Source organism: Epinephelus moara, chromosome 18 (assembly GCF_006386435.1).
Source record: "Epinephelus moara isolate mb chromosome 18, YSFRI_EMoa_1.0, whole genome shotgun sequence".
Taxonomy (NCBI): Eukaryota; Metazoa; Chordata; class Actinopteri; order Perciformes; family Serranidae; genus Epinephelus; species Epinephelus moara.
In genome coordinates, this window is record NC_065523.1 from 15,032,258 (window position 1) to 15,058,398 (window position 26,141).

At 40.6% G+C, this 26,141-nt stretch overlaps 1 protein-coding gene across 5 annotated transcripts in view; it reads right to left on the reverse strand.

Moving 5' to 3' along the window:
• Positions 1-26,141, reverse strand: part of LOC126405894 (MAGUK p55 subfamily member 3-like) — a 46,038-nt gene that overhangs the window by 6,845 nt on the left and 13,052 nt on the right. For 3 of the 5 annotated variants that reach the window (XM_050069911.1, XM_050069910.1, XM_050069914.1), the window contains 12 exons: positions 17,001-17,066; positions 16,764-16,882; positions 14,279-14,356; positions 13,808-13,888; positions 13,467-13,604; positions 13,261-13,342; positions 9,997-10,082; positions 7,834-7,908; positions 7,491-7,687; positions 4,547-4,611; positions 3,648-3,668; positions 2,543-2,584 (listed from right to left, as the gene is read on the reverse strand). In XM_050069911.1, the coding sequence (XP_049925868.1) occupies positions 2,543-2,584; positions 3,648-3,668; positions 4,547-4,611; positions 7,491-7,687; positions 7,834-7,908; positions 9,997-10,082; positions 13,261-13,342; positions 13,467-13,604; positions 13,808-13,888; positions 14,279-14,356; positions 16,764-16,882; positions 17,001-17,037 (1,021 nt within the window). In that variant the 5' untranslated portion in view covers positions 17,038-17,066. The remainder of the gene's footprint in view (positions 1-2,542; positions 2,585-3,647; positions 3,669-4,546; positions 4,612-7,490; positions 7,688-7,833; positions 7,909-9,996; positions 10,083-13,260; positions 13,343-13,466; positions 13,605-13,807; positions 13,889-14,278; positions 14,357-16,763; positions 16,883-17,000; positions 17,067-26,141) is intronic. The other 2 variants (XM_050069912.1, XM_050069913.1) reach the window with 2 other exon arrangements.

Consider the following 26,141-nt stretch of genomic DNA (forward strand, 5'->3'; position numbering starts at 1 on the left):
GGGGGGGGGGGCGAGCGGAGGGATGGAGGGGAGGGTTTTACAGCTCCAAGCAGAGTGCATGATAGGAAGCACAAATACTGTTTTGATCATGTATTTTGTGTTACAGGGAGAAGGTGCTGATAAGCTTTCAGTTGTGTTTAGATCGCTCCTTGTGCTCATCATCATTCCAGCAGCTCACAGGATGTGGGGGAGTAAAAAGGGGCCAGGTTGGGCTGAAGAAGGGTGAGGGAGGGGAGGCCAGTGGAAGGCTAGAGAGGGGTTGAGGATAAAGGGGACTTACATATGCCCTTCACCCAGATTGGAATTTTAAGCTTGTTATCGCAACATAAATAAGCCTTTCTACCCATTTTAGTGCAGTAAGTATCAACATTTCCCATTACTGTACCTTTTTTTTTTTTTTTGCAGGTCCGTACTTTCCTAATCATTTGCGAAAAAAATTCCTGGAGAGAACCATCATTTGGTACTACAATAGGAATTAATCTTGAAAGAAGAGCTCCATTTCATCCCAAGTGGATATTCGTGTATTTATATTTATCCTGTGCACTAACATTTGTTTGAAAATAATTGCGAGGTTAGGGTTTGGGCAGTGTCAAGATCTTATGATATACCGGCATATTTAAAAATCTTAAAGGTATGATTTTCAATACCATCAAAAATACAGATGCTTCTTTTTTATTAAACTGATAGGACACGCTGTAATGAGCTATTGTAGTGCACAGCATGTGCCACCAGAGGTCAGTCTCTACAGATAAAGCAAGCAGCTGAGCTGAAAAAGGTGGTGATTGGGAGTGGTGGGGATAATGTTACAGGACTAGTGAAAAGGAAAAATGCCTCTGCCCCTATTTGGGAGTAATGCCATATATAACTTTATCTTCAGATGACTTCTTCGACTACAAGAGCAGTTCATTAGCCACATGATCTTATTCATCACATCATCTCTGTTCAGCCCTCTAATGTTTCTGTATCCGCCATGACAACAAGTGACAGTGGGTCTTCTAGCAAGAAGGGCACTTATTTCCTATTTATTCATTATTGTATGGGCCATAAGTATTTGAACCCAGCAAGACTTCTCAAAGTAGACTAACTACACATACAAAACACAGCATTGTAAGCCTGACAGTGATATATATGCTACAATGAGTTTTATCATCAGCATCTTAGCTTTTACAGTATTTTTCATGTGTGTATCATCATATACCGTATACCTCTGTAAAATATTAAGAAGAAATGAAAAAATAAATACCAGCCAAACCTAGCAAAAGTGTGGACATGAGTCACACGACTTGGACTTGATCCACAAATCTGATGACTTTAGACTCAACTTGACAAAATCAAAAAAGACTTGCAACTCGACTTAGACTTTTACACCAATGACTCATGGCTTCACTTGGACTTGAGTGTTTTGACTTGAAAATACTTGATACCTTCCCCAAAGCCCAAAGATTGAAAAGTATGCTGTTTAAAAAGTGTGCCACAAATCAGTTCATTTCAAGTGAATAAACTAACGCTAAGGCTTTGCCTTGCCAGCAAGTCTATACTTCATTCCTCAGATCCACTTTGTTTGGACAAATCCAACAGCATCCAATCAAGCTGCAGGAGCATCATTTGGAAAAAAAAATAGCATACAAAAACTATGCGGTTATCAGTGGTGAAAAACAAAGAATTGCAGAATGCAAAACGTGTGGGTCTCAATCTAACAACTTCCAACAAACTTATTTTAATGAATAAATACATACTTAAAAAAGCATTCAGGATTTTCATTACTGTGTTAAAATGGTATTACATTTAGTAAAGAGCATATTGTGACTTGTTTTGGACTCTGAACTTGTCAGTCTTGACTTGGGACTTGAGTGCAAAGACTTGAGACTTACTTGTGACCTGAAAATCAGTGACTTGATCCCACCCCTGATTTATTGTACTAACTGTTCCAACTGAAGACTGTCTCTCTTTACTCTGTAAGTAGCGCCAAATGACAGAGTGCTTTTCAGGACACTTCCTGAGACATAATTAGAAAATGATAGACTCATAACTCATAACAAATTCTGCACTAATCAAATCCATCGCTTTATTTTTAATGTAATACAGTCTAAGTCTGTTTTGCTTCTATACTGTGATATCTGACGCATCCCTGAACTATCTGTTAACTCTAATTATGCAGTGGAGTCTCTGCAGAGGCAGATCTGTTACTGGCACCGTCAGAAGTGTGAGACAATATTTCCTACACATTTTTTTCTGCAGTCAGATTTGATATAAACACTTGTGATGTTTTTTCTACACCTGCACATGTTTTCCCTTCGCCCTAAATAAATCAGATCGCTCCTCATCCATCTTCCTCCTTTGACATTGTCTTTGACCCCGTCTCTTGACCCTTCGCCCCCTTCCTTTTATCCCTCAACCCCCGGCCCCAGACAGGTCAACCCTACACAAGCAGTCATTTTGACCCACAGCCCAGAAGCACCCAGGGACCCAGTGCACAGCCAGGCTGCAGCAGGCAAAGAGCAGATAGGGAGAAGGAGGTGGAGAAAGATGTGCACGCTCTCACCTATGTACTGTCCATTGAAATAGCCCTCACAGTCACAGTCCTCTGTAGGGAGGCAAGCAGGGAAAAGAGGGGGTAAGCACAGGGTAAGAGACCTGGAAGAGTTAAGGAGTATGGGGAGGTGGAGGAGTCAAAGAGGGTGGGGCGGGCCATAGGGCGCTGGAGAGGGCAGGCGGGGCAGACAGGCAGCAGGCAGGCAGACGGCAAGAGGCGAGAGTGGAGGGGCAGCCGAGAGATAATGAAGGAACGTTGTTGGAGGCAACAGCCGCTAACGAAGGCTTGATGAAGAGGCTTGACATTACGAGAGGAGAGGAGAGCAGAAGAAAGGAGAGAAAAAAATGGCTCCTTCATCTGGAGAGGAGCCAGCTGTGAGCCGAATCTCTGTGACCCACACACACACACGTAAACAAGCCTCGCCTCCCCAAAGATTCACAGCTGAGGTACAAACTGTCTCACATACAGAAACCTACAAATGCACAACCCCAAAACAAAAGACAAATGTTTACTTTTAATCATCTATGTCTCGATTCTGGCCTTGTATGATGAGACGCACTGATGGCAGACAGAAAACAGACTAATGATGGATGAGGAAAAGTCTCTAACAGCACAGAAACAGGAGGAAACAACATAAAAACAGCAGCTGGAACTGCAGCAGAGCAAAAGATGAGGAGTGGAAAACAGAACAAGAGATAATAGGGACTGACGATGACGCAAAAGAAAAGACGAGCTATTGTTATCTTTAACAACCTCTGCTTGGTTGGGCTAAAGTCTCAAGAGATGCTGTTCTGCCTGCACATCACCTGGTACAACACACACACGCAGAAAAACACACACACACACACACACACACACACACACACAAAAGCTAAGCAAAGAATCTCTATTCTAGTCTGGTGCACTAACAGCAGGAGGGGAGGAATTAAGCTGGAAGCGGTAGAAATCCCAAATGGACACCCTACTAGTACAAATGCAAGCTATACACACACACACACACACGCACACACACTGAGGCTTTGAGGCCTCTAAGAACATTTTCCTTTGTGTGTTTTGTGTGATGATGTGTTTGTTGTTCTACATGAATCATGTTTGTTGCTGCACATGCACCCACCTTTATCACATCCTTGGTCATCTGATATAGTTGCAACAAGGAGAAACAGAGTGTAAAACATTAGAGGAGGTGAAAGTGTCACACATAAAAGAGTGAGATTTAAAAATGTATGAAATGAGGATTTCAAATTTGAAGAGATTTATTGCCGTCGTCAGTGACGTCACAGACGAGACACGGGAGGGGGATCCACATTTAAAGGGCCCCTGCTGGGATTTAGGGGAATTAATCAGAGAGCTGGAGGAGCGTGGAGGGAGGCCGAGACAGAAGAGTCCCCGCAGGCTTGCTGCTGCGCGGCGTAGCAGGGCTAGCTGCCACACCGCTAAGCTCTTGTTGTCTCCCCGTGGCTCAGGCCTAATCGGATCGCCTGCAGCTTACGCGCCACGAAGAGCCACCACTCACATTACCCACTCACCTGGCGGGTTTACACGCCGCCGCTATAGTATCAAGTGAGAAAGTGAGAATTGTAATATATTGTTGGGGCTTTGTTTCTCAGTGGGCGCAGCTTGTAGCACTGTCTGGATCTACTTAAGCTGCTCGCTGGCCAGATGGACCGAACATGAAAGAGATTAATTCATATCTGTGATCCCTCCCTCCGTCTCTGTGCCCCTCCATCTCTCTCTCATCCCTTTTTAAAAAAATGTCCACATAGCAGCATGGAGAGGACGGACAATGAATACTAATGCCTCTGAGAATGCCAATTACCAGCACAAAAGGTCAATAAATGTCAGTGAAAACAGTGCTGCATTTATCCAGCGGAGATATTATTGTCCTATAATGACAGTGATCGAGTACATTAGCAGAGAAAGCAGGGCTGATAGTGGGAGATGCTGCGAGTAGTAAACTGTAATCATGAAATAATGCTGAGGGTGCAGAGAGAATCCCGGTAAGCAGAAACTTACAGACAGGCTTTTTAGGGGATTTTGGATTCGGGAGAGTGCCCATTTTCATCCTGTAGGCCAGTCGCCTGGAGATATGTGCAGCAGAACAAAGAGCCGGAGGGGACGGAGGCAGGAAGAGAATCATCAGGTCAGAAATACACAGTAAGCCAAGGGAGGGAGGGAATGTTAGAGAGGTGGAACAAAAGATTTAAACATGACAGAGAGAGAAACATACAACACTTAAGAACAGATTATGAGATAACAGGCTCCTGAGGACAAACATGTAAAGGGCGCCCCCACCCCAACTAATAGATGTCACCAATTTGGCTACATTTCTTCATTCACAAATCCAATTTTTTTTGCTCTGATGTGACACTGATTTGTTATTTTAGAGAGGTGTAGACACAGACTTTTTTTTAAATTAGAGTTGGGCCGAACTGTGCAGGCACAGATCGCTCACCCCATAGTGTCAGAGCAGTCTGCTGAAACTACAGAAGGCTGCTGAAGCCGTACCGCTGCTGTTTTAGGCTGCCCCAGTCACCAGCCAATAGAGCAGCAGCCGCCAAACACTTTCTAATGTTGACAGCTTGCCTACATGCTGTGACAGCCTGTTGTGAGGCGCCAACAGAGATATTGGAATTTAGCTTTGGACTTCCTAAAGTTTGGAGAAACTGTTCCTCTGTGAAACCCTCCACATCGCAGACCCACCACTCCTAGCTATAGCTATGGCTTTTGTGTTACTTTGTCTTCTCACCCTCATGCCATTGTTCCGACGGCTCATAATCCTGAAGCCTCAATATTTCGGAAAATGTCACATATCACAACAGTCCCGAAAACAAACAGCGGTCCAGTAATGTTAATCTGCATAATAATTGGCCATGTGCCTCTGTTCTGGAGTGTGCCGTTTGAGTAACAGCCCTTTGGAACAATGGACAAGACGAACTATCATCTGACATCTGACATTTACCCAAACAAATGTTTTGCAAATACAAATGTGTTGCTTTTTGTTGTTGTTCCAACTTGCATGTGAGTAATGTTATTGGTTGCATATGACGCGTTTCAGGGCAGAGATCTGTTCACACTGATGTCAGATATGGATCACTTCAAACATGAATGTGAACTATATTGGCAGAAAGATCAAATCAGGGGAAATAATCGGAATTAAGCAGTAAGCCCTGTAACGTGAACGTAGCCTTTGTCTTTTTTTATTGCCTCTACTTGGTCTTTTGCATCTCTAGTTTTTTGTGTCTCTTTGGTGTCGTCTCCATCTATTTGTGGTCTTTTTACATCTCTTTGTGATTGTTTTATGTCTCTTTTAGGTCATTTAGTGGCTCCTTGTGGTGATTTTGTATCTGTGTGGTCTTTTTACATCTCATCTGGGTGTCTTTTAGGTAATTTTGTCACTATTTGATATTAGCCCCTTTTACACTGCCAGGTTTTCCGCGAATGTTGGGCGGTTTTGCCGGCGAGCTGCAAGCGTTTAGACACACAGAGCCGGATTGGCAAGTTGATCCGAGGTGCCCAATTTTCCGCCTCGTAGGGTAGTCATATTGGCGGAACCCTTTTAGTTTAAACAGACTGAAGCGGCCTTCCGCAACGGGAGGGGCTGTTGAAGACTTGAGGGAGGAGCTGTTGATGACGCCGCACGTGCGACCCACTAGTGGTGGATAAACAGGAAACAGCTGATAGCAGGAATTAGTGAGCAGCTAGTAGCAAGAGGGAAACACAAACCTGACAGACACTGTAAAGATGAGCAACTGGGGAGACAAGGCATTGCGTGCCCTCCTTGCCCTCGCAAACAAAGAGGCCATTAACTGTCAGATGACGGGAACGGTGAAGGACGGGTCGACTTATGAGAGAATCGCAGAAGGACTGACCAGCCGCGGCTTCCCTCGGAGCACGTCACTGTTTACGTCACACGCTGAGCTACACGTTTTGTTACTTGCTCACGCCCCCCGATTTTGTTTTTATACTGCCAATGCTGAAAGAAGACTGATTGGGCTTTCCTGCAAATTTGCACAATTCCTATCTAAAAAGGGCTCTTGTCTCCATCTCTTTGTGGTTGTTTTATGTCTTACAGTTATGCAGCACGCTGGCAAGCACAGGCCGGTGCACATCTTCACATCCACATCACGTCCTGGTGGTGATTTTGGTTCTCTTTGTGATCACTTTTGTCTCTTTTAGGTAATATTATGTGGTTTTGGTGTCACCTCTTTTTGGTCACTGTATCACTGTGTGCTGTTTTTGTGTCTCTTCGTAGTATTGAGAGTTTTGTATCTCTGTAGCTGCTTTGCATTTCTTTGTAGCTGTTTGATTGACTTCCCAACAATAAATACAAACAGGCACTTCAAACAGAGGCTCTGTGTGTGTTAGGCTCATTCAGTAATCCATTCATGACGACACTGCGTGATGTCAGTAAGCAGACCTGAGCTTATGCTACTTTTGTTAGCTCATGCTGATGCATTCAAAGACATTCCTCTCATTCATCATTGTTGTAGCTCCGAGCTCAGAGTGCAGCACGAACACACGGCATCAGCAGAAATATGTTATTCCATCCTAAACATTATTTAACCTACAAAACACAGCACGTGGGCTTCCCAGAGCTCGGACATCCCTCTGACCTGTGTCTTTCTCTGTGTTTAAGCTGTGGTTATTAATCCAACAGACGCTGCAGTGTTTGGCAGGGATCTCCCAGCCAGCTGAGATCATTTTACTGACGGATTATGACACTAACAGTATCAGCGTGCGCCTATTCAAGGCTATGTTTCCATTTATTTATTTTTTCCCGCACTGCTTTGACGCTCCATCTAATCATAGTTGACCCTTCAAAGTGGAACACATGAACGTGGATTTAACAGATTACAAATGGAGGGATAAAATAAATATCAGCAGTGTGTGGGTGACCCGCACAGTCCTGGCACTGATCAGTTTACCACCACAGGTTGTTCCCCCCGGGTGCTCTCACCTCTCCTGGAACTGTTTGGAAGGGATGAGTCCAGCCCGCAGGTTGCTGTCTCCCACGCGCTTTGCCTGCCACCACGTGGGGTCATCTTGGGTCACGACCTGCAGGATGTCTCCCCGCTTGAAGGGAAGTCCCGCTTCTTGGCAAGGCGTCGCTTTGTCTTCCAGCGGGATGTAATCAAACAAGGCTCTCATATACACCTGAAAAACACCAACCACTGATCAAGCACCATATTTAGATATTATTTATTGTAAATAAACATCGTTAAGGATTTCCTCCAGTCTGTTTCCTCTTAGCTGCAGTTCCACCGAGCATTCTCAGTCACTCCGTCAGTGCCTCATCTCACCTTGCTGTCCTTCAGTCGGTCCTCTTCTTTAATGGCAGGGATTATCTTTAGAGTGATGGAGCCCTGGGACTGGGACTAGATTACAAATAGACAGAGGAAGTAGGGGAGAGAGGAGTGTGACTGCAGGCTCCAATTAAAGACAAACACTAAGTATACTTGGCTTAAAAGGCTCCCTGAGGTGAATTTCACTTTTAATGGACTATCAGTGCACCCTGTTTATAAATAAATAAAAGATGGACAGAACATTTTAGGTGATGACTCACTCCTATCGTGATCCTACAGAAAATTGTCACCATTCCCTTGAGTTTATAATTTATCCACCACACTACATAGTACAGTATGATAGGGTGTTAGGGTCATTGTAATAATGTAATGTAATTATAATAAAAAATAATAAATATTCTGTGAAAAACTAAGAATTTCTGGGATTAAAGTGGTAAATTTACAAGTAAAAATGCACATAATTTGATGCCAGGAAGTCAAGTGATATAGTATAAAAAGAAGGAAAGTCCACACAGAGAGGAAGGCATGGAGGATGAATGGGTTTGTGTCCTGTGTGAGTCACGTTGGCTGATTCTTTATAGATTTAGTAGACTTATTATTTTTAGTTTATAGAAAGTATAAAGCTGCTGACTGGGTTAGGCTGTAAATTTGGGATTTTTTTTCTTGTAATTTCACCATTTTAATTAAGTATTTTTTCATGTAAATTTATGACTTTAATTTTGAAAAATTTTATTTTTGAATATCCTCGGAATATTACCCAGCTCCCTCCAGCTCTGTGCTTTATTTTTAAATTTAATATATATATATATATATATATATATATATATATATATATATATATATGGATGGTTACCTTATGATTATCAGTGACTTGCATTTCTCACTTACCAAACATTATATTTACCACTATAGCATATCTCCAGTTATGTTAAGGCCTAAAAGTCCTATGTTATGGCCTAAAAAGGTTGCAGCAAGTTTCTACATGCTGATCGAAAGTATTTAGGAAACCACTGGCCATTGACCTCTAGTGTCACAGAGCACCACTACAGTACAGGGGTTAAGATTCACTATATAGCAATATACTGCAATACTGTAAGCAAGGTGATATTTGGCATTCTTTCTTTAAATCTAATTTCAAAGTAACTGTCATACAAAAAAGATCAGACCACCATATGCATAAAAAAGTTTAGTTTTTTATGCGATCAGAGGAGTGGGATCTACATTTGTATTTATTACAGTTCCATTAACAGTAAACATCATACCTCTACTTTATGGAATGGAAGCAACGGAATTAAAATTTGCATATATCAGTAAAAAAAATAAATAACTGTGCTTGCAGGATGCTTTGGGAAAACAAATTATGAAAATTAAAACAAATGTAAACAATTAAAAATCCATAGTGTTTTAGTGGATTGATACAGTATCACAAACCATAATATCATGAAACTCAAGTGCATTAATATTATCTTACACTCCTACTCCTGACTGTGGCAAATACATCGTCTAGACCAGTGGTTCCCAACTGGTGGGTCGGGGTTCAAACGTGGGTTGCAGGTCCATTCTGAATGGGCGGCAAGTGACTCGCAAATATGTCAAGTTTGTAAAAAATACACTTTATTTTGAAGCAAAGTGAATTTTTGGCACAGAGCTTTTATTGTGAAGTGCTGTTTTCTCCTGTAGAGTGATTGACTAACGAACAGCTACTTAACAGAGACAGCAAACTAGCTCGACAACATGAATAAACACAAGTATGACACTGAATATATCAAACTGTGTGGACCTTGAAGTAATGACTAAGGAGAAATCTGGACCCCATGGTTGGACCAGTTGGGAACCACTGGTTTAGACTGTCTATAGACATTAATGGTGATGATATAAAGTAAATCAGAACTATCTTTAGAACATCTGATTAACATTCAAGAAGTCCTGATTTGCATTGTTTTGATTTACTTCCACAGATAATTACTAGTATTATTTTCTTTTGAGTATACATCTGCTTAAAAGTGCAAATGACAGACTCGATTGTAAAAGCATCTCACCGTTATAAAGTTGCAGACCATAAGAAGCCAAAAAGGAAAGATATTATAATTTAGAATACCATCTACACACCTTTAGCACAATGTACACATTTCATATTTGGTACCCAACTGTGCATCTTACCAGCAGCTGACTGATCTCATCGGGCCTCTTGTGGACTACAGAGACTCCGTTGACCTCCCTGAGTTCATCTCCAACATGGACCAAACCTATGGGGGCGAGAGACAGAGTGAAGACACAGACTAAGTGGAAACAAACATCAGTGGCATTTAAAAGAGTCCTCAGTGAGCTTTCCCGGGTCTTTTGGGTTTATCGTTCGCATCTTAACATCAGTTTCTTTGTCAGATCCACAGACTGCCTCTATCATCAGCTGGGATCTGTTTGCTGCAGCCACTACAATGGAATCAAAGGCTGGAAGAAGTCAGATCAATACGCTTCCCCCTCAGGGCAGAGGAGCACATAGCAGACGCACGTTTGTGCAATCACACTAGCATAATGTATGCATTTACAAAGAGACCTGAGGCTAACTCTGAAGTCTCTCTAAAGCTTCAGTCTCCGCACTGACGAGAGCTTTTTCCATCACACGACGCAGCAAGAAAACGGAGGGAGACATAAATGATTAATGGATACAAACAATGATTGGTTTCCTTTCCCAGCATGCATGTCTCTAATGCCAACACACACTTACACACGCACCTGCATGTGGCTGATATTTCCATGGTAACGCCCATTAAAGGATCTCTGCTGAGTCTATATCGTGTGATTGATTCTCTGGGGACTCGTGGAGAGCTTTGGGTATCAGCAACAACCGCACCATCCCTTTCATTTCCCTCCTCCTCCTGCTGAAGCTGCATCTCTCCCACTGCAGCTTTGATCTCACTGTCATCGCTGTATCAGGTTTATATCTCGCACATATATGAATTCTGTTTGTCAAACAATGTCACTAATTTTCACTGGCTGCAGGGAGATAAATGCCATCACACTGCGGTAATAATCAGGAGTCTCCTGAGGCGTCCTGAGGGCTGTGCTACATTACTGCATGTCTGTAAGTTGTGAGCACGGTTGTAGCTACAAATAAGGACACCAGAATCATGTCCTCTCTATCACTTGTAAGAATTTAGGGGTTTTAACAAACTGAAATGAGTTTACATTCTATAGTTATACACAAAGAACACTTGGTAGTTTTCTTCCTAAGATCCTGTGCCCAGTTGCACAAATCACCTTCTTTCTCCCTAAGTATGACACTTAAGGCTTAATTTCCCCTTAGCTGAGGGATTTACACAGTTGAACAGAATCCTTTAAAAGGTTTTCTTAGTTAAGGAAAAATGTTAACTTGTTAACTGCGTTGAAAAAGATTTTACAGCGGTACAAGTTTCCATGGAGATTTTTTGTTTGCTTGTGACGCCTGTTTTCATCTCACAAAGTTGGCCTATTGTTAGACAGTCACAAAATGGCAGAAGAAAAGAAGACAAGAAAACCATATTGGTCAGAGGAGGAAGAGATAAACTTCTGGAAGAATACAATCATAGAAAGCACATCCTACAAAGTAAATCTGATCCCCACATACCAGGAAACAGAAAACGATTGTAGGAAGAAATTGCAGTGATGGTCCTGTGCAGAGGTAGGTTTGTGGGAATATTGTTTTTAGAGTAAGTTTGGTTTATCTACATTTTGCCAACAGATAAGTGCACATTGGGGCTGCAACTAATGATTATTTTCATTGTCGACTAATCTGTCGATTATTTCTTCGATTAGTCGACTAATCATTTTATTGAAGAATGTGTTAAAATGTTGAAAAATGTCGGTCTGTCTCTCCCAAACCCCAAAATTATGTCATAATGCCTTAATTCATACTCACACCGAAGGGTTTTAGTTCACCATCATGGGAGAGTGTGTAAAGCTGCCAATATTTGAGTGTAAGAAGCTGCAGTAAGAGTATTTTGGGGTACTTTTATAGTACTTTTCTATGACAAATGACTCAAACCGATTAGTCGACTACAAAAATAGTCACCGATTATTCTAATAGTCGATTAGTCATCAATTAGTTGACTAATCGTTGCAGCCCTACTGCACATATGAAGTAAAAAGACAGTATTAGGTTAAGTGTTGGTTTTAAGATTTATAACATCAGGAATATGGACTATTACTCAGAAGAGCTTTTTGATGAAAAGAATTAAAAAGATGAATCAATGTAGCAAAAACATTTGTAGCAATTAACACCTCACAAATTCAAATTTAAGACTATTTAATAACTTCTAAAGTCTATCATTCTTAAAATTAAATTCAAGACTTTTTTTATTATTTACATTTTATCAGGTTTTCTATTAAAGAATACAGAACTCAAAATGAAACATGTGTCAACCGGACACAAAAGTAAGTAAGAACTAGGGGAGGATCCTTTTTAAATAAAAAACAAAACCTGCATACATATAGATGTGTGTATGTGTGTATATATATATATATACTGTATATATATGCATATGCATACAAACGCCACACATTCTCATCAACCTATAATGATTCTGCACTTGCACATGAAAATATTACTGCTATAGGAAATCAGGCCTTACAGTTGACACATGACTTCATCGGGAATATCAGTTTGGGTTCTTAGTTTAAATGTAATTCTCATGTATATATTGTCAACTAAGTCAATCCACTCATTTAAGGTTGGTATGACAAACTTCAGCCATTTTCTAGTCAAAGCCTTTCACAGATGTGAAAAACACCCTCAACAAGTATCAATCACTAATCTCTCACAATGGAGCTCTTCTAGATCACCAAGGTACATGATTTTAATATCAAAACAGATTTTCATTTTAAAAACTGCCTCTAAAACTCTTTGGACATTTCTCCAAAATGAAGCCACAGAGGGACAATTCCAGAAAATATGAAAATAGTTTGCCACAGCACTTCCACAGAACCTCCAGCTGGCAGTTCAATTAAAAAAGTTAGTCTTATGAGCTGGAGCACAGACTAAACGAGCCACATTTTTGCTGCTGAATTCTCTCCAGGGGGGTAAAGCTTTTTATTAAGCATTCCTGTCTGCAGATCCCGTCCCATTCTTCCAGTGTTACTGTGAAACTGCTTTAATCTTGCTTTAATATTCAGAGTATGATCTTTTTCTAAACTTTGGAAAGCATATTATAATTTAGATGAATATTAGACACGTAAGCCTATTAACAAACCTGCAGATACCCTGCCCCTGACTGACTGTTTAGAAAACATACACACACCCGTACATACCAACATCAAATCAATACAACGCATGACAAGGAACATAACTTTGTTCTATTATTCTCTGATGTAATTTTAACTGTCCTGCATTTGCTGTTTTTGTCTTCCTTGTGTTGTTCTGTTTTGAAGAAGAAAAGAAGCACAATTTACCACTTCGGTCGGCTGCACCTCCTCTCATGATCCGAGCCACGATCACCACCCCAGTAGCTTCATCCCTCCTGATGGTGGCTCCCTGGAGAACAGACACATAATACAGGATCATTAACAGAAAAGAGAAAATGGTCTCAGTCTTTTAATCTCTTCCTCTTTCCTCCACTTCTCCTGCAGGTTCTTATGTTCTCCTCTCTACAGCTCACCAGAGGCTCTTTGTTCTTCACCAGCCTGACAATCTTCACCGACTCTTCCTCCAGCTCATCCTCAAAGTCGTCCGGCAGCGGTGGCAGCACTGGATCAAAGTTCTTCTGAGCCACGGTGTCGTGCACCGAGAGAACAGCCTGATGGGACAGAAATCAGACGTGCTGAGAGTACAGTGCTGATGTTGAGCTGCTGGGGCGCAGATAGAGCAGCTGACATCCACCCCAATCTGTAAACAGCTTCACAGATGAATTAATGTCTTACAGGAATAACTGCTGAATGACTGTACACTAATGTCACATTTCCTCATGGGACTGATGGCAATCAGCAAAAGCATGTTTACCTTGAGATGTGGTGATGTCAGCAGGTGCAGCAGCTCCTTTTCCTCTGTGCTCATTGGTCCGCTCTGCAGCTCCTCTGCCACCTGCCAATCACACAACACACATGAGCCCTGACCTGGCCTGAACCCATGCATGTGTTTGCCAGTAATGCACGCTGCAGTTTATTGTAGAATAAATGCAGACAGATACATAACAGACATGCACACAGGGGGAGATAAGTAGCGAGCAGCTAAGGTCAGCAGTTTCCCCACTGATAACTGTAGAGAGCGAGAGAGCAGCAGGATATGGAGTTTCATTAGATGAGCATCGATGATTCAGCACTTTGAGAACATTAAAATTCACTTTTGATACCTGCATTGCTTCTCTGTCGGAGCTAACTCATTGAGACTGACTGCTGTGCCCAAGTGGAAAAGTAATTTAGGGTTTGTGTGTGTATGTGAGTGTGTGTGAGTGTGTGTGTGTGATGAACTTACATCCTCTGCCAAAGAAGAGGCACTGTGGAGGACGGGCGTTGGGCTCTGTCTCTCATACTGTCTCAGCTTCTCATGAATCTGCAATCACAAGTAGTTTGTTAGAGGGGGGTCTCAGAAGGGAATGCATGGTTTGGGAATAAAGGTTAAAGACGCCCTCAGGAGTTTTCTTGTAAACAAACAAAGGTCACAATTACGATTACAGTGTGTAATCAGCATAAATGTTGATTACACACTGTAATGTCTATAGAATAATGACACCATCTGCATTCAGACTGGTTCCCTATAAGCTCTGCTTTCACTATGCTTGTCTGTCTGGCACTGGGTACAATCTCCTGTGAAAATAAAAGATTGATTCACAACAAAAAAGAAGTGCAACTATCATTGTGCAGCAAACACATGAAGAGGATAGTGTCCCTGGTAGCTATCGGTAGCAATAAGAGTATCAGTGTAGGTTCTTTACAGTCACGATCCCCAGTAGAGGAAATGGCGGATTCTGAAACAACTGACGTAACTGTGAAAAACAAAAATGCAGTGTGCCCTGTGTTGTTGGTTGTGAGGCTCTGAGTAGAACATGCAGCGATCCAGTTGCCTTTGTGACAGCAGCAACAAGATTAACATGACTTGGAAGTTGAAAAGTTGCCTGTTCCCACGTTAGGATCAGTGGAAGACTATGAAGCATGTGCATCCTATTGCATGTGCAAGGCACAAACAAATCAGGGACCTACTCTGAAAACTGTTAACACTTATATTTCCATCACTAATAAAATGCAGGGAATATGGTGTTTTACTTAGAAATGATGTCCTTGTGTTACTTTCTGCACTATAAACTACCTCTGTTAAATTGGCAATAATAAGAAGAACTCTGGTACTGTGAACATACATGAGAATGTCTTCATTCATATAGACTTTGTATGATTATTTTATTTCCCTTTTTGCACATCATATTTTTGATTTATTTTGTGTTCAAATTGTTCATATGCTGCTTGTTCCACACAATTTCTGATAATGAAAGTATTTGAAAATAGTAAAATGTTCTTCCTTCAGTTTATATCTTTGTAACGAGTGTCTGAACTATATTTAAGCCATCAAAAGCAGGTATTTTGGGGGTTTTTAAATTGAAAAACATAAAAATTTAATCGGCTGATATATCGGTTATCGGATTTTTTTATTCCATAATATCGGAATCGGCATCAGCCCCAAAAAATCCATATCGGTCGGGCCCTACTTAAAACTACTATTTTTTTATGTACAGAAAAAAGTGCATGCCTTCATTGAGACTGCACAATGCTGGAAATGTGTTAATATCAAAATTTGTACATTTTCACTACATATTATACACACGGGGTACTTGTGCCCTATTTTTCTTTATTTAAATTAAAGCTGCAGTCCATTAGAAAATACAGAAGATGTTATCAGATCTAAACAATCATTTCACAGTTTTAAAATCTGTACCAAGAGCTAAATTTGCACCGTGGTCTTTAAGCTGCTTCTACAAATATCATTGAAATCAGCTATTTTTGAGAGGTCTTGCTAACTGACTGAAAGGCAAATAAACAAAGGTGTCATAAATGTACCTCCTTTGTAGAGGTAATCAATTTTTTTCAAACTAATAGAGACTAAATCTCCAATCAACCCCCTGTAGGGAGTCATAAAAGTCCAGGAAGGGCCTCCATACTTTAGTAAAGGTCTGAGAAGACCCTTTGAGTGTGTACTTCTTCTTTGATCCAATGGGAGAAGGATGGATGCTTCCATCCTAAGAGAATCAAACGTCTTGTAAGAAATGTAGCGAAGTTTATGACCATGTAGGCTTTATTTGGCAAATGGGCACTGGAGGCTTCTGACGTTAAACCAAAGAGGGCACAGATCGGGTCAGGGTCAAATCGGGTTCCAAACATCTCACTAAAAGCTTTAAAAATGCTTGACCAAAAGGTGATTCGGACGTAGCCAGAACATGTGCATTACATTTAGGGCATAATGGTTCAATGTTTGGATAGATCTTTGCCCATCTGGCATACAAGGTTGGTCTTCTTACAGTATGTTGAATTATTGTTAAATTGGCTACTCCTTAAAAAGAACTTTACATAAGTTGTCTCTTCTAATGCCGAAGACGACTTGTGTTTACAGTTTCCTCAAAGCAGTGTGATGTTAACAGAGCACAAAGAAATGTCTTAGCAGAGGCTGTGACGGACGGACGGTTTGGTTAGCAGAGATACTGCTGTTTGAATTCTATTGCCTACCAACATGCCACAATCTAACAATAACCAAACTTTACCAAAGCTTAATCACAGAGGGAGCAGCTCAGACAACAGGAAATCAAAATGATGAATGATTTTAGATTCAGTTAATCAGAGAATACAATGAACATTTTAAACTCTTTTCCGCTTTTTTGGAAGCATACTCTAAAACTGCATACAGCATGGCTGCTTATCATTATTATTATTACTATCATAATGTCACTCATGGAATCTTATTGAGAGTTCCTCACCTTCATGAGGTATCCCAAGCTCCTCTCACTGAAGACATCTTTGAGGAAGACCATGTCCTCTTTGTGATTGGCATCAGGCCGCAGCTGAGAGGTCAGCAGGGCCAACGTTTCGTGTAGCCCTACAGAGAAGAGGGGTAAGAAAAACCAGCATGCATATTAACCTGAGCAGATGGAGCACAGCAAGCAAAAAGCAGTATGGGACAGTATGTGTGGAGCATCTGTGCCAACTCATCTCACCCGCTCCTGCTGTGAGGACCGGCATGGCTTCTTTCATGGGTCAGTGGGGTGAGGAGGGGAGGAAACCTGGAAGGAAGTGAAATTATTAGCAAACATTTCCATACGGATGCTTTCAGTTTCTGACAGGATATTCCCACTAATAGCATAAAAGAAAAAGGTAATGGTATTTTTGTGTTTGTGTGAGCATAACTGAGTGATGCAAAGGCATCTGGAGACGCATGTGTAATAATTACAGCCGTATATCATCTCCTTGTAGTCTTCATGGTGTAAATCCAGGCTGCATTTTTCCATTTTGCAGCGCAGTTAACCTCATCTGCGAATGTGTAGGTGTGTATGCGTAAGTCTGCTGGCATTATAGAGCCGTGCTAGTAAGATAAACAGCCGCTGCTGGTACTATTAATCACACTGAGTCTCACCAGGCCCTGTGAGCTTTGTGTTGGTGTGTAAGAGAGCAGGAGAGTGGGATCATCTGGCACTAAACCTGTATGAAATAACTAAAGCACTGTGTCATACAGCTCTAACTGATAAAAGCTGAACACTGATACGACAGAGACGAGGACTTTTTATATAACTGGCATCTCATTGATCTGTAGGATGTATGCCAACTCACGTGCAACTATATAGTAGACGGTAGAAGCTGTGTTGTAAATTTGTGTCCATTGTACAAAATAAACATTCACCTCTTCCCCATACATTTCCATTGCCAGTCCAGGTCATAAGACAAAGAACTGGACCAGTGGAAGATCAGGGGATTTTCAGTATGCACATAGTATAGTAACTTCCTCTATATATCGCATATGCTGAGAGATTTACAAGCGACTCAAAGATACAGTCCACTGAAGTACTGCACAGACTGCTGAATTATCGCAGCCCCTACCAATCAATATCCCTGTTACCCCGCTCAATATTCTCCATACTTCCTGCCACTGGGAACACAAGTCAATTACATAAACCACAGACTCCATCATATCACATTATGATCTGAAAACAAAACAGCAGAAAAATGCAGCGAAACAAAATGATACAACACAGCTGCAATGAAGAGTATTAGCAGCTTCATAACAGTTTAGATTTCCATTAACGTTGAGGACGTTTTGGAGCAGAGACTGGGACTTCATTCGGTTGTGGAAATATGGAATAAATAAGACGGTAAATATGGGCTTGTTTAAGATCATTTTTCAAAGATATGCCATCTATACACTGTGTTACATAATCACACACCGTCGACGTATTTACCCTGGTGAAATATTGACAGAAACTGTATTCAGACTGTTTAGAAAAGAGGCTTAACCTGTCTGGCGGTGGTGTGCTTGTCTGCTTTGTATGTGTAAAATAAACATAAGCTTCATAACTGATGTATTCAGTACAGGGGCTGGTCATGTTAATGTGTCTGCAACCCTATGGAGGCCTGCCATGATGATGCATCTCGTCTTGGTGTATTACCTTGTACAGAGACTGTAGAATATCTGCAGTAATTATTTTACAAGCCTGTGCATTTTTAGCTCTTGGTGGGTATTTTTCGAGTAGTTATTGCAGAAACATATCCAATCGATCCAGACACACTGACTGGTTGTTAGAGAAAGAGACAATGAGGCTAACAACCAACTAGGTGATAATCAAGGTTGCTTTTTTACTATCTGAAGACACACAGAGAAAAAACAAAACCATAAATGCAACACCAAACTGGCCTGTGAACTTATGGAACACCATGCTAACCACCAGTGTTCAATATGATACGCTATGGGCTAATGGAGAAACAGGTTGGGTAAAGGCAGCTTACACTCAGCAAAATGAAGGCAGTACGATTAGGTGCATGACCAAAGGGCTAAGGCAGGTAGGACAAAAACAAGACCAGGAACAACTGACAGAGAAGGTGCAGTTAAACCAGGTCAAGCATCAGGACTCTGCAGTGGCAGGAAAAGCAGGTCTGGGATTAGAAATGCAGACTAACTAAACAAGCAGGGTAAGAGGAGTCAGAGGAGCAGGACAGAGCAGGTGCATAGAGATGATCCCCAAACAGTCAATGAGTGGGATGAGTGGGAGGAAGGAAGGAGTTCCTACGTACATGGCAGCTTCAAGGCAAAAAGCTGCAGAAAGTATTACTCCTGATACGTTATGATAATACCAATAAATTGGTTAACCTGGTTTTCCCATATAGTAGTTTAAAATCTGAATTACTGTATGCCTCCGCGCACCAGTCAAGTTTCCCTTACAGTTTACATCCATGTCTGTGAAAACATGGATGCTTCAGACACATCTCCAAGCAGCTCAGAATATCTATACAATCCGCACAGTTTCAACATTAGTGTCAACAATTCAGTACCTGACCAAATGTCTCCCCTACTGTTCCTAAGATATGATGTTGAGTAATGGCCAAAAAATTCTGGGTTTGTTTTTTGTTTTTTTGCAGAATATTATGATGTCACAGTAAATTTGACTTTCGACCTTTTGGATATAAAATGTCTTCACTTAATCATTTTTATCCTATTAGACATTTGTGTGCAGTTTTGTCAGAATTAGCACGATAATTCCTGAGTTATGGCCAAAAACATGTTTAGTGAGGTCACAATGAACTTTGAACTTTGACCTTCAACCACCAAATTCTTTTCAGTTTATTCTTTAGTCCAAGCGAATATTTGTGCCAAATTTGAAGAAATTCCCTCACAGTGTTCTTGAGATATTGCATTCACATGAATGAGACAGACAATGTCACAGTGACCTTGACCTTCCATGACCAAAATCTAATCAGTTTATTGTTTAGACCAAGTGGACACTGTCAAATTTAAAGAAATTCCCTTATGGTGTTCTGGAGATATCACGTTCACAAAAATGAGATGGATGCAAGGTCACATTAACCTTGACCTTTACCTTTGACCACAAAATCGAATTACTTGATTGCTACGTCTAAGTGAATATTTGTGCCAAATTTGATAAAATTCCCTAATGTTATTCTTGAGATATTTTGTTCACAAGAATGAGTGGACAACGTCAAAGTGACCTTGACCTTTGACCATCAAAATCTACTTTGTTCGTCATTTAGTCTAAGGGGACGTTTTTGCCAAATTTGAAGAAATTCCCTCAAGGTTTTCTTGAGATATCGCATTCACGAGAACGGTTCGGACACAAAGACAGACAACCAGAAAACATACTGTCTCCAGCTATGGCTATCACTGGCACGCAAGCATAACAAACACTGAAAAGGAAATGGAAGCAGATCTTTACTTGCAGTAGCCTATGTTTTACTTTCGCTTTATGCGGTGAAGGAGCAGTGCACATGTTAAATTTTAGCAAAATGCACAAACATCACCCCCGTCAGTAGAGGAATGTAAAAGCACCTCACAAACATTGCACATGTACAAGTTAGTATAGTCAGTATTATTTCTTTCAGGGGCAATAAATATAAGAAAAACACATTTTTGAGTGGGGAGTAACAATGTAATTTCTTGCTATTTTATTGCAAAACTGCACTTTTCTCCCTCCTCCTGAAGCATTTTTAAAAACGTATCCTTGTGCTTTGATGGTACATAATCAGAATATGATAAGCCTTAACACGGACAGACAGAGACAGCAATGAGCTCATGAATAATGAACAGAGAGGATATTACAGAGCCAGAAAGAGGGATGAGGAGAAGATGAGGATGGAGGCAGCACTATTTTTTTGTTCTGTCAGGAGAATCAGAGGGATCAACACACAAGAGACAGTCTCTTTGTTCTCAAGTGTGTCAGCTGGGATTCTCTCCATATAACCTCACTATATTTAACTCAAAGAGGAGGAAAGAACATCATTATCAATACAGTGTCTCTGGTAAAGTGCTTCATCTTGTATATCAATATTCACTTTTCACTGATAATATTTGATGTCACCAATGACAATCCTTAGCAAAGAAACCCTTTTAAAGTTTCCTCCCATCTCCTTCCACCCATCTTGGGAACTCGTAGAGCAGAATTAATGGGCAAATAAAAGTTTTATGCCTTTCTGTAATGTGCAAAGTATAGATTTATACTAAAGACATGGTGTGAATGGACTTTTTATTTAAATGTCCACTTTCCTTTTTTATTTCTAACACCTATTAAAGTCCAACTGAAGTCACCGTTAGTCATGCCTGTCTGTACTCAAAATAATATCAATGTGTTTTGTAAATGTATTCTTAATAGTTTCTTATCAATAAAAGGAAGAAAATGTCAAATAAACATTGATAAAGCCACTAAATAAGCATAGGAAAAACTAGCATCTTATAACTTGGGAACTTGCCTCTAATTACATTACATTTTAATTTTCCTCAATGTCAAAATAAGCCACTGATAGTTGTCTGTACATCCTCAGGTCATCAGGAATTACTAATAGTTGATTCTGCATACTTCTAATGGTGCCAAATTTGCCAAACTTCTTTGCCATACTGAATCAATGGCAACACACAATAAAATACTTTAATGTACTCTAATCTATAGTTAGGTCTTAAAAATAACCAAGGTATGTGTGGACTGAATATGGAGAAGTCTGGTTTTGGTGGTTTATGGGGACATTTTACACAAACCAGTGAAGGGATATGAGGACCCACATTTTCCTTTTTCCTGGAGACAACTGAGACAAACCAGACAGTTTCTCATAATTTTAGGTATAGATTTGTCTATTCAGAATTATATTTTGACTAAAGGGTTAAGACATCTGGATGCCTGACTCTGTAAAGGACCGTGAGGACTGGGCAGTACCTGGCCTGATGACTTAGGAGAACTATCCGATCTGACTCTTGGTCTGACTACACACAAATATTTCCCATAATCAAGGCTTGTAACCTGAGTAGAGAGTCTTCCTTTGATGAAGGATTGGAAGAATCTCTTCATCTTCTGCACCATTCTTTACATCATCAGCTTCTTTGTTATTTCTACCAACAACGCAATCAAAATCAGTACAAAGAAAACAAAAGCCACTGATGAGTAAATAATAATTAATGCAAGACTAAGTCAAAAACTGAAGCCAAATAATGTTTTTCTAAATAATAAAATGGGAGATGGGTATGTTTGGAAACTGTAGTTTGTAAACAATCAAAAGCATGTGGTTTGTTACATCCCTCTCTGCAGCAGTTGAGTCAGTTAACAGTCCTAGGAGAATGACATCATCCTCTGAGCTGCTCTTACATCCACATGGTGAGGTCATCACAGAGAGGCACTGTGGGAGTACCTCTGAGTGGCACCAATGAGGGTTTTATGATCAACGGAAGTGGGAGATGGTGGATTTAGACGGTAGTGAGTTTGACTCTTCGTTACAGAAAAAGGTGATTTAATACATTCAAGTTTTTTAATGTAACAATCTGCAGTGTTTCGAATTCACATGGATAGGGTTTGCTTTAAGATATTGCATCTTGTCATAAATAACTGAGCTTTTTGAGATTAGATTTGTTGACTCAAATTTCAGTTTATGCTGATGTAGCTCTCTTACAGTAACCTTTGCAGCAAACAATGATGACATTGAGACCATTCTTGCTCTAAGCCACAACCTAGACCTCATCTTAACACATGTAGTTTAAGGCAACATGTTTGGAATCAGTCATGAGACAACGCCAAAGCTCTGCTGTAGTTTTTATTGTGGCAGAGCAAGGTTATATAAAATTGGATGGCACAACACAGCTATTGATATATACTACTGCCCTTTATTTTGGACCCTCTGGTTGTTTGTTACCATAAGGTTCAGCTCTGTCAAGATGGTTTGCAATTGATCGGCAATACATATTCGTGCGCCAAAGTTCTCCAAATGTGAACACTTCATTTACAAGCAAGTACAGTGACTGCTTTAATTCTACTGAAATGATATCCCTTGATTTCACTTTAAAGTCTGTTAACAGCTCTTAAGAAGTACTACAGTATGTGAAAAACAGTCGAATGAAGCTTTTTTGTGGGTGATAATGCCAGCTGGGTCTGAAAACTACAAGTCTGAAAATGAAAAAAAAATTTTTTGCAGGTGTGGAGTTGGAAAGAAGCGAGCTTAGCAGATCTCCGTAGCCTTCTCATCTCTGCCGCAGGCTAGAGGCTCCTGGCTACAGCATAACACCCAAATCTCAAAACAAACTGTCAGTGGTAGAGGTGCATTACAGGTACATAGTGCATGCACTAGGTTTCAACAAGGGAGAGGAATAATAAAGACAAAACAATAGACTCTGCTGCAGTATTTTTGATATTTTGTTCTAAACTGTCCATCATGAGTCCAACAACATTACAGAAGTTCAATGCTAAATCAGTCCCCTTTTATTTTGGTCTGAGATGTTGCTGTTAAATGCTGGTGTGTCCATGCCCTTGGTCATAGTTGCTAAGTGTGTTTATAGGTTTTTAAGGTAGGTAATCACAGTTAATTGAGTCCTTTAGAGACCATTAAAGTATAAACATTGACTCTATGGATAACATCTAATGTTGAGTGTTGAGTTGAGTAATAAAGCTCTATTAGAAATACTATTTTTTTGTTGCAGTAAATGAAATGGCTCTCACTGAGAATCGACACCACAGTCTGCTTTTAGCTCAGTGTTTTAGTTTGATCTCTGCTGCTTGACGACCAACAGCCCTAACTGACTGCTCCTATAACATGATGAACACATGCTACTGGCCCCAAAGCTCACACAGGCCTTCAGAAAAGCACCACACTCCTGCTCTCTCACATCACTGCAAAAACACGACTACAAACATCAAATCACCGAAACGTCACCGATCCAGAAATAGACTCAGACATCACACATTCTGCATTTCGTCCCAGCAAAAAATGACATTTTCAGTTCAAATCTAGTTAAGAGCTTAGCTGCAGATCACACAAACATGATGGAGCCCCAGTGAGGTCAGAAGAAGTCAGCTGATCAGATAACGGCCTTCGTCACAGTCGTTCATCTAGACACATTTAGCTGAAATGCAGACGGATCAGCCGTTTGTACCGCTGTCACTGCATTAATAACATGATCCTGTGTTAAATAAGAGATTTGTAAACCAAAAATACACTGAACATAATTCTTAGTGTTTAACCACACTGGATGTGCCGATTCATACATAGATAAGTCGTTTGGACTCACAGCACATGAACACACAGAAACATACTCCTACTTCATCTTACTCCCTCTTTACTTTCCCTGCTCTGTTTCTATTCAAAGTCTTTTTGTCCCTGATTCATCTTTTTTTTTCTGTCACACTCACACAAGCTTTATTCCCCTGCTTTTTAGTCACGAGCCCCGGAGGCGGTGTGACGTCAGCAGGTTCAGCAGGGCATCAGCTGGACCTCACAGCAATCAGCTCACTGCCAGGAGTTTCACAAGGTCTCCCAGAGTCACTTTGATGCTTCTTCCAGTAAGACCTGAGCCTAAGAGCTTCTGAAGATACTACAGAGGAGCCACTGCTATATGCTGAAACTGAGCAAGTGTGTGGGTTTGCCTCTTTCATCAAAGAATATGTTGGTTCTGCCGCAGCAACTACAGTTCTTCTTATTATAGAATAATCTGCTGATTATATTTGCAGTTGATCGGTTCATCTTATAACAAATACAATGCAGAAAATAGTGAAAAAATGTCCATCACAAGTAAAAAAAATATATCCAATTGACAAAGTTCTTGGATAGACATACTGTAAATGGTGACAGCTAAAAGTAACAGAAACCTGGTTTAGACATCTAGCATCTGCCTCTTCAAGCAGTGGTAGAACAAATGCAAACTCAGCCAAACCAGTCTAAATGCGAAAAGTTTAACTATATTAACAATATCTACTTATATGAATAACAGTGTTAAATACCATCCAATTTAAAAATCAATTCAAATGAACATGTGGGACATGACGGGTGGTGTTAATCAAGGGGTTCTGAGTTCATCTGATGCAGCTGAGGGAGTATGTGAGATAAAAAGTTTGGGAACCCCTGGAGAAATCAACGAATTAACCAATCGCATCAGCCCAAGTTTGTTGAGCTACTGCTGCAAATTCATTTTTAATTTCCTGTTCAAAGTGTGACAGGACGTACTAAGTAGAACTTAAAAAGTTCTTGAGACTGTCCTCACCACAAACAGAATCTTAGTTACCCCTAACTTTACATTTTCTACACAATGGCATCTCGCAGTCACGCAGATAGTGACTCTTATTACCAGAAAAAATGTTCAGTCACTGAGATGACATGGATTTATTCTTAGGAACAAAGACAGGAGCATGATGTCGCTCCACAAAACCTTTTAGAGAGGAGGTTATAATGGATAAAAGTAAAAGAGGCTGGGGTTCTACTACTGCTACATACTAATAGTCTTAGTATTGATAGATTTTCTCCTAACCTTGACAAAGCAGCTTAAGTTGCCTTAAGTGGTCTGCATCTGTGGTTAAGATCTGGTTAACCTTCACCCTGAAGATAGAAGATAAAAAAAACCTTATGTGACTCGTTTTTTGAAAGCATTGACTTACATCCAATTTTGTCCTTTAGGTCTGAGAGCATTCTAAAGACAACAAAAAGGAAGGCACGCACACTCATAGGTGGAAACACAGACAACCACTGAATGCACCTTTTTGTTCAATCATCCGGAAACCAAATTGGAAGTCATTCTCAACCATGCTTCCTCTCACACTATTGCCTGGCATCAGACAAAATTGTCAACTCGTTACACTCCGTTTCCATCTTCAGTATGAAATTGCCTCCACTCTAAATGCTTCCCTTGGGGGAGGGGGGATTCAATTTTCCCTCACCAATCACTAAATTCAACGTATCCATCGGAATCTAACATCATTTCAAGTCCACACTGATGTGTAGCCATGCCAACGTACTGGTTTTTCCAGAGTTTGCAGAATGGAGTGTAGGAAAATAAAACAAACTTCAGTGTCAGGCAATATTGAGGAAGCATGACAATTTTGAACAGCCGCAATATCGGCATCTAACTTGTCCATAGGGCTGGACATTGCTGTTTTTTACTCCCCATTGGTTCCAGTGACAGCATGACAACGCTTGACAATGACGTTATCATGCCCGTGGTGCTGAATGGCTTAACATTATTCTCCCCACAGCGCTTGTTGGATCGATCGCTTTTTAACCAGAAAAGTGCTGTTTCATGTCACAACGCCGGACAAATAAGTCAACTTAGTAGAATTGGCGGATTCAAACTCATGCTGTGTTTCCATTAGGAATGTGGATATATCATCATGCTG